Source organism: Mustelus asterias, unplaced genomic scaffold (genome assembly GCF_964213995.1).
Source record: "Mustelus asterias unplaced genomic scaffold, sMusAst1.hap1.1 HAP1_SCAFFOLD_326, whole genome shotgun sequence".
NCBI classification, from domain to species: domain Eukaryota; kingdom Metazoa; phylum Chordata; class Chondrichthyes; order Carcharhiniformes; family Triakidae; genus Mustelus; species Mustelus asterias.
In genome coordinates, this window is record NW_027590288.1 from 370,462 (window position 1) to 383,360 (window position 12,899).

The 12,899-nt window shown below is 44.7% G+C and overlaps 1 protein-coding gene across 1 annotated transcript in view; it reads right to left on the reverse strand.

Annotated features, from left to right (window-relative positions):
* smad10a (SMAD family member 10a) overlaps positions 1 to 12,899 on the reverse strand; it is a 96,176-nt gene that overhangs the window by 23,339 nt on the left and 59,938 nt on the right. The window contains exons 3-7 of the mRNA XM_078204411.1: positions 11,976 to 12,150; positions 10,552 to 10,572; positions 7,379 to 7,612; positions 6,558 to 6,716; positions 1,008 to 1,121 (exon numbers count right to left, since the gene is read on the reverse strand). Of these exons, the coding sequence (XP_078060537.1) occupies positions 1,008 to 1,121; positions 6,558 to 6,716; positions 7,379 to 7,612; positions 10,552 to 10,572; positions 11,976 to 12,150 (703 nt within the window). The remainder of the gene's footprint in view (positions 1 to 1,007; positions 1,122 to 6,557; positions 6,717 to 7,378; positions 7,613 to 10,551; positions 10,573 to 11,975; positions 12,151 to 12,899) is intronic.

Sequence of the window (12,899 nt, forward strand, 5' to 3'; positions counted from 1 at the left end):
CATTTTATACAGCTCCATCATAACTAAGTAGAAGGGTTAATAATCAGGGGGCATAGATTTAAGGCTAGGGGCAGGAAATATAGAGGGGATTTGAGGAGAAACATTTTCACCTAGAAGGTGGAAGCGCTGGAAAGAGCGCTGGATGTGGAAGCGCTGGAAAGAGTGCAGAGGAGATTTACCAGGATGCTGCCTGGTTTGGAGGGTAGGTCTTATGAGGAAAGGTTGAGGGAGCTAGGGCTGTTCTCTCTGGAGCGGAGGAGGCTGAGGGGAGACTTAATAGAGGTTTATAAAATGATGAAGGGGATAGATAGAGTGAACGTTCAAAGACTATTTCCTCGGGTGGATGGAGCTATTACAAGGGGGCATAACTATAGGGTTCATGGTGGGAGATATAGGAAGGATATCAGAGGTAGGTTCTTTACGCAGAGAGTGGTTGGGGTGTGGAATGGACTGCCTGCAGTGATAGTGGAGTCAGACACTTTAGGAACATTTAAGCGGTTATTGGATAGGCACATGGAGCACACCAGGATGATAGGGAGTGGGATAGCTTGATCTTGGTTTCAGATAAAGCTCGGCACAACATCGTGGGCCGAAGGGCCTGTTCTGTGCTGTACTGTTCTATGTTCTATTAAGGTGGTGGGAATCTAGAAATCATTGTCTGAAAGGGCGGTGGGAACAACATTTAAGAAGCATTTAGCTGAGGTGTGAGGCCTTACAAAAGGTTACGTACCAAGTGCTGGAAAATGGGATTAGAATAGATAGGGGCATGATGACTGGCGCAGACACAACAGGCTGAAATGCCTGTTTCTGTGCTGTAAAACGGAGTCTAATTGCACACGGTTTATACAGAGCTGCATTCACATCAAAATGCAATTGCGTCAGAGGGAGTGACTGTGTGAAAATGGTGTTTGTAATGAGTTTTTGGATTCGTAAAAGCCAATTATACTGTGTTCCAAACTGGCTCAGTATCTCGATTTTCACACACACACACAGCATGACGTACTCACAGTAATGGCTGGGGTGATGGAGTGGTGGTTGGTGATGCCCATGTCCATTCTGCTGGGGGACGATGCTTGGTGTATAAGCTGCTGTGCTGCTGCCTGTCCAAGTTGCTGTGGTATCTGGGGAAGAGGAATATACCTCAGGCTACTGCAACTGAACATGATTTCTTCACAACGTGTTGATTATTTTATAAAACAACCAAGAAAGCAAAGACTTTATGAGTTTCTTCTAATTCTTTCACAGGATGTAGTCATTGTTGGCAAGAGCAGTATTTGTTTCCCATCTCCAACTACATGAGGTGGTGGTGAGCTGCCTTGACCATGCTGCACCCCATGTGGAGTAGGGAGTGTTGTGAGGAAGAGGATTTTGATCCAGCGACAGTGAAAGGACAGCGATAGATTTCTAAGCAAGGTTGGTGCGTGACTTGGACTGAGTCTTGCAGGTGATGGCATTTCCATGCATCTGCTGTCCTGGTCCCTCTGGATAGTGGAGATCACAGGTTTGGAAGGTGCTGTCAAAGAAGCCTTGGTGAGTTGCTGTAGTTCATTTTTCATATGGTTAACACAGCTGTTACTGTGTGCTGTAGGGGAGGGAGCACACGTTTAAGTTGATGGATAGGATGCCAATCAAGTGGGCTGCTTTGGCCTGGATAGTGCCGAGCTTCGAGTGTTGTTGCAGCTACACTCATCCAGTCAGGCGGACAGTACTCCCATGTACTCCTGGCTTGTGCCTTGTAGACAGGACAGTCTTTGTGTCAGGAGGTGAGTTACTCGCTGCAAAATTCCCAGTCTCTGACCTGCTCTTATAGCCACACGTGGCTATTCAGTCCATCGAGTCAAATCAAAATACTGAGAATGCTAGAAATTTTAAACAGAAAAGCTGGCAATACGCAGAAGGTCAAGCAGCATTTGTGGAGAGAAACCGAGCTAACATTTTACCTCAAGGTCTACTCAATGACTAAGGGCGGACAAAGACCTTTGACCTGAAAAGTTAACTCTGTTTCTCTCTCCACTGTTGCTCCCTGACTTGCTGGGACTCATCTCCAAACTTTGTGGCCTGGGGTTCGGCTCCTCCCTCTGCAACTGGATCCTGAACTTCCTAACCCACAGACCGTAATCAGTAAGGATAGGCAACAACACCTCCTCCACCATCATCCTCAACACCGGTGCCCCACAAGGCTGTGTTCTCAGCCCCCTACTATACTCCTTATACACCTCTGACTGTGCGGCCAAATTCCCCTCCAATTCGATTTTCAAGTTTGCTGATGACGCCACCGTAGTGGGTCGGATCTCAAACAATGATGATATGGAGCACATGAAAGAGATAGGGAATCTGGTGAACTGGTGTGGCAACAACAATTTCTCACTCAATGTCAACAAAAACGAAGGAGATGGTCATGGTATAGTGGAGAACATGCCCCTGTCTACCTCAATGGGGATGAAGTAGAAATGGTCAAGAGCTTCAAGTTTATAGATGTCCAGATCACCAACAACCTGTCCTGGTCCCCCCATGCCGACACTATAGTTAAGAAAGCCCACCAATGCCCCAACTTTCTCAGAAGACTAAGGAAATTTGGCATGTCCGCTACAACTCTCACCAACTTCTACAGATGCACCATAGAAAGCATTCTTTCAGGTTGTATTACAGCTCGCTCTGTCCAAAACCATAATGAACTTGCAAAGGGTCGGGAACGAAGCACAGTCCATTACTCCAATCAGCCACCCATCCATTGACTCAGTCTACACTTCCCGCTGACTCGGAAAAGCAGAACCATAATTAATGGCCCCACACACCCTGGACATTCTCTCTTCCACCTTCCTCCATCGGGAAAAAGATACAAGTCTGAAGACACGTACCAACCGACTCAAAAACAGCTTCCTCCCTGCTGCCATCAGGCTTTTGAATGGTCTTACCTTGCATTAAGTTGATCTTTCTCTACACCCTAGCTATGACTGTAACACTACATTCTGCACTCTCTCCTTTCCTTCTCTACGAATGGTATGTTTTGTCTGTATAGCGCGCAAGAAACAATACTTTTCACTGTATATTAATACATGTGGCAATAATAAATCAAATCAAATGTTTCCAACATTTTCTGTTTTCGCGCGAGCTTGAATATCTGAAGCAGTCCACGTGCAAATGCAGCAAGACCTGAGGCAATGGCCAACTCCAAGAAGAGAGAATCTAACCATCTCTCCTTGCCATTCGATGGCAATACAATCACTGATTCCTTGGTTAACAACAATCTGGGGGTTACCATTGACCAGAAACTGAACTGGACCAGCCATATTAAAACTGTGGTTACAGGAGCAAGTCAGAGGCTAGGAATCCTGCAGCAAGTAACTCACACCCTGGCTTCCCAAAGCCTGTCCCCGATTTACAAGGCACATGTAAGGAGTGTGATGGAATATTCTCCGCTTGCCTGGAGGAGTGCAGCTTCAACAACACTCCAAGTTAGATACCATCCAGGACAAAACAGTCTATTGATTGGCACCCCTTCCATAAACATTCACTGCCTCCACCACTGATGCACAGTGGCAGGAGTGTACACCATTGTACACCGCAGCAACTCACCAAGCCCCTTGGCAGCACCTTCTAAGCCCATACCTGCAACCAATTAGAAGGACTAAGGCAGCATAGAAACATAGAAAATAGGAGTAGGCCATTCGGCCCTTCGAGCCTGCTCCACCATTCATTTTGATCATCGAATTCAATATCCTGACTCTCCCCCCCTCATATCCCTTGATTCCTTTATCCCCAAGAGCTATATCTAACTTCTCCTTTTGACCTCGACTACCTTCTGTATAGAAACATAGAAAATAGAAGCAGATACTTAGGAAACCATGAGGTTTCCCACCCCCCACCAAATCACTCACCAGTTTCGCTGGTTCAAACTTCTGGAAGTCCCTCCCTAAAGGCACAGTAGATGTTCCCACACTACATGGACCGCAACAGTCCACCACCACCTTTTCAAGGGCAATTAGGGATGAGAAATAAATCTGGCCCAGGCAGTGATGGCCACATCTCGCAAATGAATGAGAAAAAAAACAGAAGGCACAAGGAAATCTGCTCCCGAGAGAGTCGGATCACAGTTAACAAATTGTCAGAATTGTAAACTCCAATAGTTGGCACGTTTCAAAGTCCAGAGATAGGAATGAGATTCTAGTGTGTCTTCTTGTCACGTTGCTAGGCTGGCACAGTCTCCTGAAGCAGAGAAAAGCCCATAAAACTTTGAATAAGCAATGAAATACTTCTAAGCAGTACATTAAGTCCAAAAGTGACCGAGCTCACAACAACACAATAGAATTAAGAGCAGGAATATGGCCCATTGAGCCTGCTCTGCCATTCAACACGATCATGGGGTGATCCTGGGCTTCAACTCAATTTTCCTGCCTGCTCCCCATATCCCTCAATTCCCCAAGAGACCAAATATCTGCCTATCACAGCCTTAAATGTATTCAACAATGCTGCATCCATAATCCTCTGGGATTGAGAATTCCTAAGATTCACAACCATTCCAGTGAAGTAACTGCCCCTCATCACAATCATAAATGATTGGTCATAGAGGTTTACAGCATGGAAACAGGCCCTTCGGCCCAACTTGTCCATGCCGCCCAGTTTTTACCCTTATCTTCAGACTGTGCCCAATGTTTTAGATCCCCAACCAGTGGAAACAAACTCTTGACGGGAGGGTGATGACAGAAAGCTGCTTTAGTGACTGGGAGCCAGTGTCCAGTGGCGTACCACATATGTGTTGGGTCCCCTATTATTCATCATTTATATAAATGACATAGATGGCTCTGTGGGGGGTAGGATTAGTAAGTTTGCGGATGATAAACATTGGCCAGGTGGTTAACAGCAAGGCTGAGTGTCTTGGGCTACATGAAGACTTAGATGGAATGGTCAAACAGGCAGATGGAATTTAACCCTGAAAAGTGAGAGGTGATAGACTTTGGAAGGAGTAATTCTACAAGGAAGTATTCAATGAACGGTATGAAACAAGGAAGTTCTGTGGAACAAAGGGACCTGGCGTGTTTGTCTACAGATCTCTGAAGGCGGAAGGGCATGTTAGTAGAGTAGTGAAAAAGGCATATGGGACACTTGCCTTTATCAATCGAGGCACAGATTACAAAAGCAGGGAAGTCATGTTGGAGTTGTATAGAACTTTGGTGAGGCCACAGCTGGAGCACTGTGTGCAGTTCTGGTCACCACATTATAGGAAGAATGTGATTGCACTGGAGGGGGTGCAGAGGAGGTTCACCAAGATGCTGCCTGGGATGGAGCATTTAAGTTATGGAGAGAGGTTGGGTAGGCTTGGGCTGTTTTCAGTGGAGCAGAGAAGACTGAGGGGCGACCTGATTGACAGAGTGGATAGGGAGCAGCTGTTCCCCTTAGTTGAAGGGTCAGTCACGAGGGGACATAGGTTCAAGGTGAGAGGCAGGAGGTTTGATGGGGGGGGGGGGACCTTTTTACCCAGAGAGTGGTGATGGTCTGGATTAGGTGGGAGTTCAGGTGTTTCTCACATGCCGGTACAGTCTCGCTGGGCTGAAGGTCCTCCTCTGCACTGTATGATTGTACAATTCTATCTGCAGTATTTTGCTTCTATTCTCCTTCAGAATTTTTCATGCTTCAATGAGGTTGCCTCTCATTCTTCTAAACCTGAGATTATATGCCCAATTTACTCAGCCTCTCTTCATCGGACAAGCCCCTCAACCTCAGGGCCAATTCCGTGAGCCTTTGCTGCACTGCCTCCGATACAACGATATCCTTTCCAAAATGTGAAGACCGAAATTGCATCCAGTATTTGAGGTGTAATCTCACCAAAACCCTGTATAACTGTAGCAACACTTCTTCATTCTTGTATTCCCTGCAATAAAGGCCAATGTGCCATAAGCCTTCCAAAACTCTTGCTGCTGCTGCTGCATGTTTGTTTTCTGCATTCTTCTATGAACACATCCAAATCGCTTCGAACATCGACACTTACAAGTCTCACTCCTTCTAAAAAATATTTTGCTTTCCTAGTCTTGCGAACAAACTGAATAACTTCAAACATCCCTGCATTATATTCCATCTGCCATCTTGTTGTCCGCTCACTGAACCTGCCTATACCTCTTTACAGCCTGTGTCCTCCCCACAGCTTACCTTTCCACCTGGCTTGGAATTATCAGTGGCAAACTTGGAGACAATACTCTCTGTCTCTTCCTTTAAGTCATTAATATAGAATGTAAATAGCTGAGGCTCCAGCACGGATCCTCTTGATGAGTTTTTCACCAACAGCTCCTACTGTACACACCCCAATGTGCTTCATCAGCCAATCTGGTTTCTCCCAAGAACAGTTAAGGACTGGAACAATCTGCTATAAACCTTAATCTCCATGCCCTCGAAGAGTTAATTTAAGGAAAATCTGTTGTTAATTAATGTGACCACTGACTGCACTCAGAGTTTACCTTAGTGAAAATTCCCAGGTGGAAGACTATAAAGGAAAGCTTTACCAGCTTTTCAGTTGCATGGAACCTTCACATTTACAAGCGCCCCACAGATTTATGGCCACTTACTCTGGTATGATTGTTTTGGTGGCGGATATCCGTTTTGTTGAGATGGATGAGGAGGGACAGGAGGTGGTGGTGTTGGGGGAGGTGCCATCTGCTGCAGCGGTGTGGCAATCTGTAACAATCCCTCATTATGATTCATAGCAATGAGAGAATTGCTGGCAGCTGAGAGAGGGGGAGAGAAAAATTAATTAAATATATATTTACTTTATGAACGTTAAAGCAATTCTTCATTCAAGATACTTAAAATGTGTTCTACCCATTCACACAGGAGGGAGAGAGGAAGGATGAAGAGAGAAGAACATGGACACACATGCAGCATGGGGACATGAGTAGTGCACGCATGAGAGAGAGATGTAGAGAGAACAGTCAGAGTTCTAGTTCCCATGCACCATTCCAAAGCACTGGAGCCATTTCTTCCTTAGGAATAAACATAATGAAATGTCCGGTAGGATACGCAGGCTGAAGTCTGGACCGAACATTTTTACTATTTCCCAAATCCCATTTCCATCCATTGTAATGGTGCAAAATGTACAGAACCTAACCAACTGAAATCCAGCACAAAGAAGCTGCCAGAAAGTCCTCTGACAGTCAGCACTAAGCAGGACATTCTCCAGATCCTCAGGTGCCCTAATCACAGCCACACTCAGTGGTTTGCTTTGGAAATTCGCAGCAGCTTTTCAGAAGTGGTGCAAAATACCAAGTTAACACAAGCTTAAAGCCTATAAACAGCACTTTGAAGGTTTTCGAATGTGCCACTAGCACTACAGAAAAACTGCCTGACAATTATTGATATGGTTGTGTTTGATTAAACACAGTGTACTCACGTGGAGGAGTCATTGGGATGTTGGGATAACTGTGCACAGTTGCTCTGGATGTCTCTGCTAAGGGAAGTATTGGCGGTGGGAGAGGTTGGGAGTAGGTCTCAGAAGGTGGCTGTGTGCCAGTTGAATGTTTGACTGGCTGAAGCCCATGCTCTTCAGGATGTGGCATAACCTGCGGCCCATCCAATTGCACACACTCGTGGACAAATTCATCCTTCACCAGACGAGTGGGCGGAGCTAACACACACATACAAGAGAACAATTGAATTACATTCGGTTAGTGACAAGATTATCAAAGGCAGAAGGAAACAGTCCGAGGACTCAGGACATGTGTAAAAAATTGGGCTGTGTCACAATTTAAAACATAACAGATTATCAGTATGTTTAAAGGTGGCTGATCGCTTTATAATAGTCGTCGTTGGCTTACTACTGAATTAATAATAATCCATATCTACAACAGTTGCACTCTGTATTTAATGAATCATCCTCCGCCATTTGCGCCCCCTCAGCATGACGCCACCGAACACGTCTTCACCTCCTCTCCGCTCTGACCTTCCCCTCTGTGACAACCCGTCTACTCCACAATCACCGAGTTCCCCTCTCTCAGCACCTTTCCTTTCAAATGCAGGCCTGCCCATTTCATTCCTCTGCCCTCACCATCCAAAGCCCCAATCACTCTTCCCTGGTGAAACCGCAATCCATGTGGACTTGTTTCAATCCAGTGTACGGTATTCACTGCTCACAAAAGGTTCTGAGTAAACCAAATGCAGATTGGGTGAGCACTTTGCAGACCATCTCTGCTCAGTCCACAAGCATGACCCAACGTTTTGGATCACCTATATTTAATTCTCCATTTTACTTCCACTTTGACCTTTCTGCCCTTGGCCTCTTGCAGTGATCCAACCTCGTTTCCAAATCCCTCCGTGGTCTCATCCATCCTGATCATCTCTTCCAACCCCACAAACCTGATGATGCACACTCAACTAATTCTGGCTTCAGCATCCTGGGTTTTCACTGCTCCACCACTAATGATGTGGAGATGCCGACGTTGGACTGGGGTAAGCACTACTAATGGCCAGGTCTTCAAGTGTCCATGCTTGGAATCTCCCCTCTGAACCTCTCTGCCTCTCTTTCCTCTTAAGAAACCTAGATCCACTGCAGTTTGCCTATTGCTGCAACAGGTCCATTATAGACGCCATCTCCCTGGCCCTACACTCAACTCTGGAAAACCTGGATAACAAAGACATGTATGTCAGATTCCTATTTATTGAATACAGCTCAGCCTTCAACACCATTATTCCTATGAAACTCATCTCCAAACTCATCTCCAAACTCTGGGGCCTGGGGCTCGGCTCCTCCCTCTGCAACTGGATCCTAGACTTCCTAACCCACAGACCGTAATCAGTAAGGATAGGCAACAACACCTCCACCACCATCATTCTCAACACCGGTGCCCCATGAGGTTGTGTCCTCTGCCCCTTACTATATTCCTTATACACCTCTGACTGTGTGGTCAAATTCCCCTCCAATTCGATTTTCAAATTTGCTGATGCCACCGTAGTGGATCAGATCTCAAACAATGATGAGATGGAGCACAGGAAAGAGGAGAATCTGGTGAACTGGTGCAGCGACAACAATCTCTCCCTCAATGTCAGTAAAACGAAGGAGACAGTCATTGACATCAGGAAGCGTAGTGGAGGACATGCCCCTGTCTACATCAATGGGGATGAAATGGTCGAGAGTTTCAAGTTTCTAGGTGTCCAAATCACCAGTAACCTGTCCTGGTCCCTCCACACCACCGCTATAGTTAAGAAAGCCCCACCAACGCCTCTACTTTATCAGGAGACTCAGGAAATTTGGTACGTCTGCTACAACTCTCACCAACTTTTACAGATCCACCACAGAAAGTATTATTTCTGCTTGTATCACAGCTTGGTATGATTCCTACTCTGTCCAAGACCGCAATAAACCACAAAGGGTCGTGAACGAAGCCCAGTCCATCACTCAAATCAGCCTCCCACCCATTGACACTGTCTACATTTCCTGCAGCCAGCACAATTATGGACCCCACGCACCCCGAATATTCTCTCTTCCACCTTCAATAAGATACAAAAGTCTGAGGACACGTACAACCGATTCAAGAACAGCTTCTTCCCTGCTGCCATCAGACTTTTGAATGGACCTACCTCGCATTAAGTTGATCTTTCTCTACACCCTAGCTATGACTGTAACACTACATTCTGAACTCTCTCCTTTCCTTCTCTATGAATGGTATACTTTGTATAGCACGCAAGAAACAATACTTTTCACTGTATACTAATACATGAGACAATAATAAATCAAATCAAATCCTTAGCGCACACCTCTTTGATCAAGCTTTTGTCCATTTACTGTAATGTTGCCTTCTGTGACTTGCTGGCGTACGAATCGCCCTTGGGACATTGCATTACGTTAAAAGTACTATATGATTACAAGTTCTCGTTGATATTCAACCAATTCTAGTTAGCAATACTGATTATTGCAATCTGTATTCTTTCATCTGGTGAAGTAGAAATCCATCGAAGGAACAATACAGAGACAGGTTATTCTACACAAATTGCCAGCCTTTACCCTCTGCACTGTCATGAATGAATGTTTACTCAGCATTATTGGGGAGGTGGCAGTGTCGTGGTAATGTCACTAGGCTAGTAATCCAGAGGACCAGGGTAATGCTCTGCGGAAATGGGTTGAAATCCTACCACTGCAGCTGGTGGAATTTAAATTCAATTAATTAAGTCTGGAACCGAAAGCTAATGTCAGTAATGGTGCCATGAAATTGTCATCAATTGTAAAAAACCTACCTGGATCACTAATGTCCTTTAGAGAAGGAAAATCTGCCATCCTTACCCAGTCTGGTCCCAGACCCACAGCAGTGTGGTTGATTCTTAACTGCCCTCTGAAGTGGCCAAGTAAGCCACCAAGTTCAAGGGCAATTAGGGATGGGCAATAAATGTCAGCCTTGCCAGCGATGCCACATTCCATCATTTTTTTAAAAATCCAGTGCTCTGCACAGTTATTCCACTGTCAGCAAAGACATAGTATAAACCTTAGTACAGCAGTAGGGCATTCTCTCGTAAGCAAGAACACAGTTAACACACATTTTCAGATTCACTTAAGTAATTTTAAAAAATGCTAACCTGTGTTCTGGAGACTAAGACCTGCAGAACAGAAAAACAAACATTTAGTAACTGCTGGAGGAAGAGAAAACAGCAGTAAGGTGGGTAGTGTGTGCGTCCAGTCACCCAGCATTATCTGTGGGCAACTACAGAGCAGTACTCTTGTGAGCCGTGAAGAGACACAGTCAATGGCCTATCCATCGCCCTGGACTTCAGAGAGATCGTGTCACTGGGAAAAATTTAAAATGATAAAATGACTGAACTGAAAGCCAATCTCGGAGTGGGGCAGAATAAAAGTTAAGTTCAAAAGTGTGAAGCGGGGCAATAAGATGAGTGAGATTTTTAACCAGTAGACATTAGAGGCACTGACAGAGCTCGCGGCATTCAGTTAAATGACTTTAAAAATAAGCTAACAAGAAGCAATTTACACAAGATACAGTAATTAGTTCAAATAAGTGATCATGATTTTAGAACATAAATATTGAAATTTTAAATGTGTTAGAATCGATTTTAAGGAATATTGTCAGGGATCCGGGTTCAAACCCGGCCTCGGGTCACTGTCAGTGTGGAGTTTGCACGTTCTCCCCATGTCTGCATGGGTTTCCTCCGGGTGCCCCGGTTTCCTCCCACAGTCCGAAAGATGTGCGGGTTAGGTTGATTGGCCATGCTAAATTGCCCCTTAGTGTCAGGGGGAGTAGCTGGGTAAATAGGTGGGGTTATGGCGATAGGATCTGGATGGGATTGTTGTCGGTGTACCCGATGGGCTGAATGGCCTCCTTCTATATTGTTGGGATCCTATGGATTCAATGGACTTGGAAAACTCCAATCCTTTCCTGGGGTCTGACACCATGCATTTCTAAACAAGCCATATCTATAGCTATCCATTTCACTCTTAAGTCAATATCTAAGCAATGGCTGGCCCATCATTAACCGGGAGGTTCCTTCACTCATCACCAATTCAGTGAGGATTTCACTCTACGTTCATCAGGATCCTGTACAATCTTCAACATTTGACTCAACCTCTCTCAGGAACTGAAAGCTGAGAGACTCTTAGTTCCTTCAGTCTTACGTTACCTCTACAAAGTTCAAGTTTTTGCTAAATGTTTGCTTCTTGGTGTCTGGTCTTCTCACCCAATTTTCACTCTTGTAGAGTGAGACATCAATGACCTGAGATGTATCCCCAAATGCTTCCTTTCCAAATGCAGGGACACACTGGGGGCATGTGAAAAAGTTCAGTGTCCCTGAACAGGCGCCCGAGTGTGGCGACCAGGGGATTTTCACAGTAACTTCATTACAGTGTGAATTAAGTCTACTTGTGACAATAATAAATAAACTTTAACTTTATTTTATGGGATGGGAACAAACAAGGTTAACAGTTTGAAAACTCTTGCGTTTTTCTGTTCATCAGGAATTCTGCTACAATTAATACAGACTTCACCACTCACCAATCCCAGGTGATACAACCCTCTCGTAATGGTATGGGTTGACACAGACACTGTCATACTTTAAGTCAAATGCAAACTGGCAGAACTTGGCATGTTTCAGCTCGTTCTTGTGTAAATCTGGCCATCGCCAGAGTCGGGCATAGATGACATGGGGGAAACCTTTCCTTCCAGCGACCTGAAATACAAGCACAATTAGAATGCTCTCAACTCCCAATGTTAGCGAACCAACATGTTTCAATACACTTATTCTAAGGCTAAACCATCCTCTTCAACAGCGGAATACCCAGCACCTTCAACATAAACTTTCATTAAGCTTGTGTTATGTTGACAGTTCTGTTCATTGTGGCTCCCTGTTACCGAACATGTGAAAATTATTATATTTATTGTCTGCCTACTTGTCTTCAATGTTTACAGGCCTGAATGGATCTGTCAGTGCAGTAAAGACAAAAAATTGAACTTTGAAGCATTTGATCCCATCTTCAAAAGTTCCTAAAATGTTCTTCAATCAATCCATTATTAAGAAGCAAAACGTTTGAGGTGCCATCCTTGCCAGAACAACATTACAGAAGATTATCTGGGTCATCATGCCCATGCCAGTTCTTTGAAAAAGCTATCCAATTATTCCCGCTCCCCTGCTCTGTCCATGTACACCGGCAATTTCCTTTCCTTTCCAAGTACGTATCCAATTCTCTTTAAAAGTTCCCAATTGAACCTGTTTTCAACCAGACTGCAAGTGGTGCATTATGTAAGTATCAGCATGGACAAAGGAAATGAACATATCACCGATTCCCTGCTCTTCAAATAAAGTCAGTAAGAGTTTTAACAACATCAGGTTAAAGTCCAACAGGTTTATGCTCCAAAAGCTTATGGTATTTGCTACCAAATAAACCTGTTGGACTTGAACCTGGTGTTGTTAAAACTCTT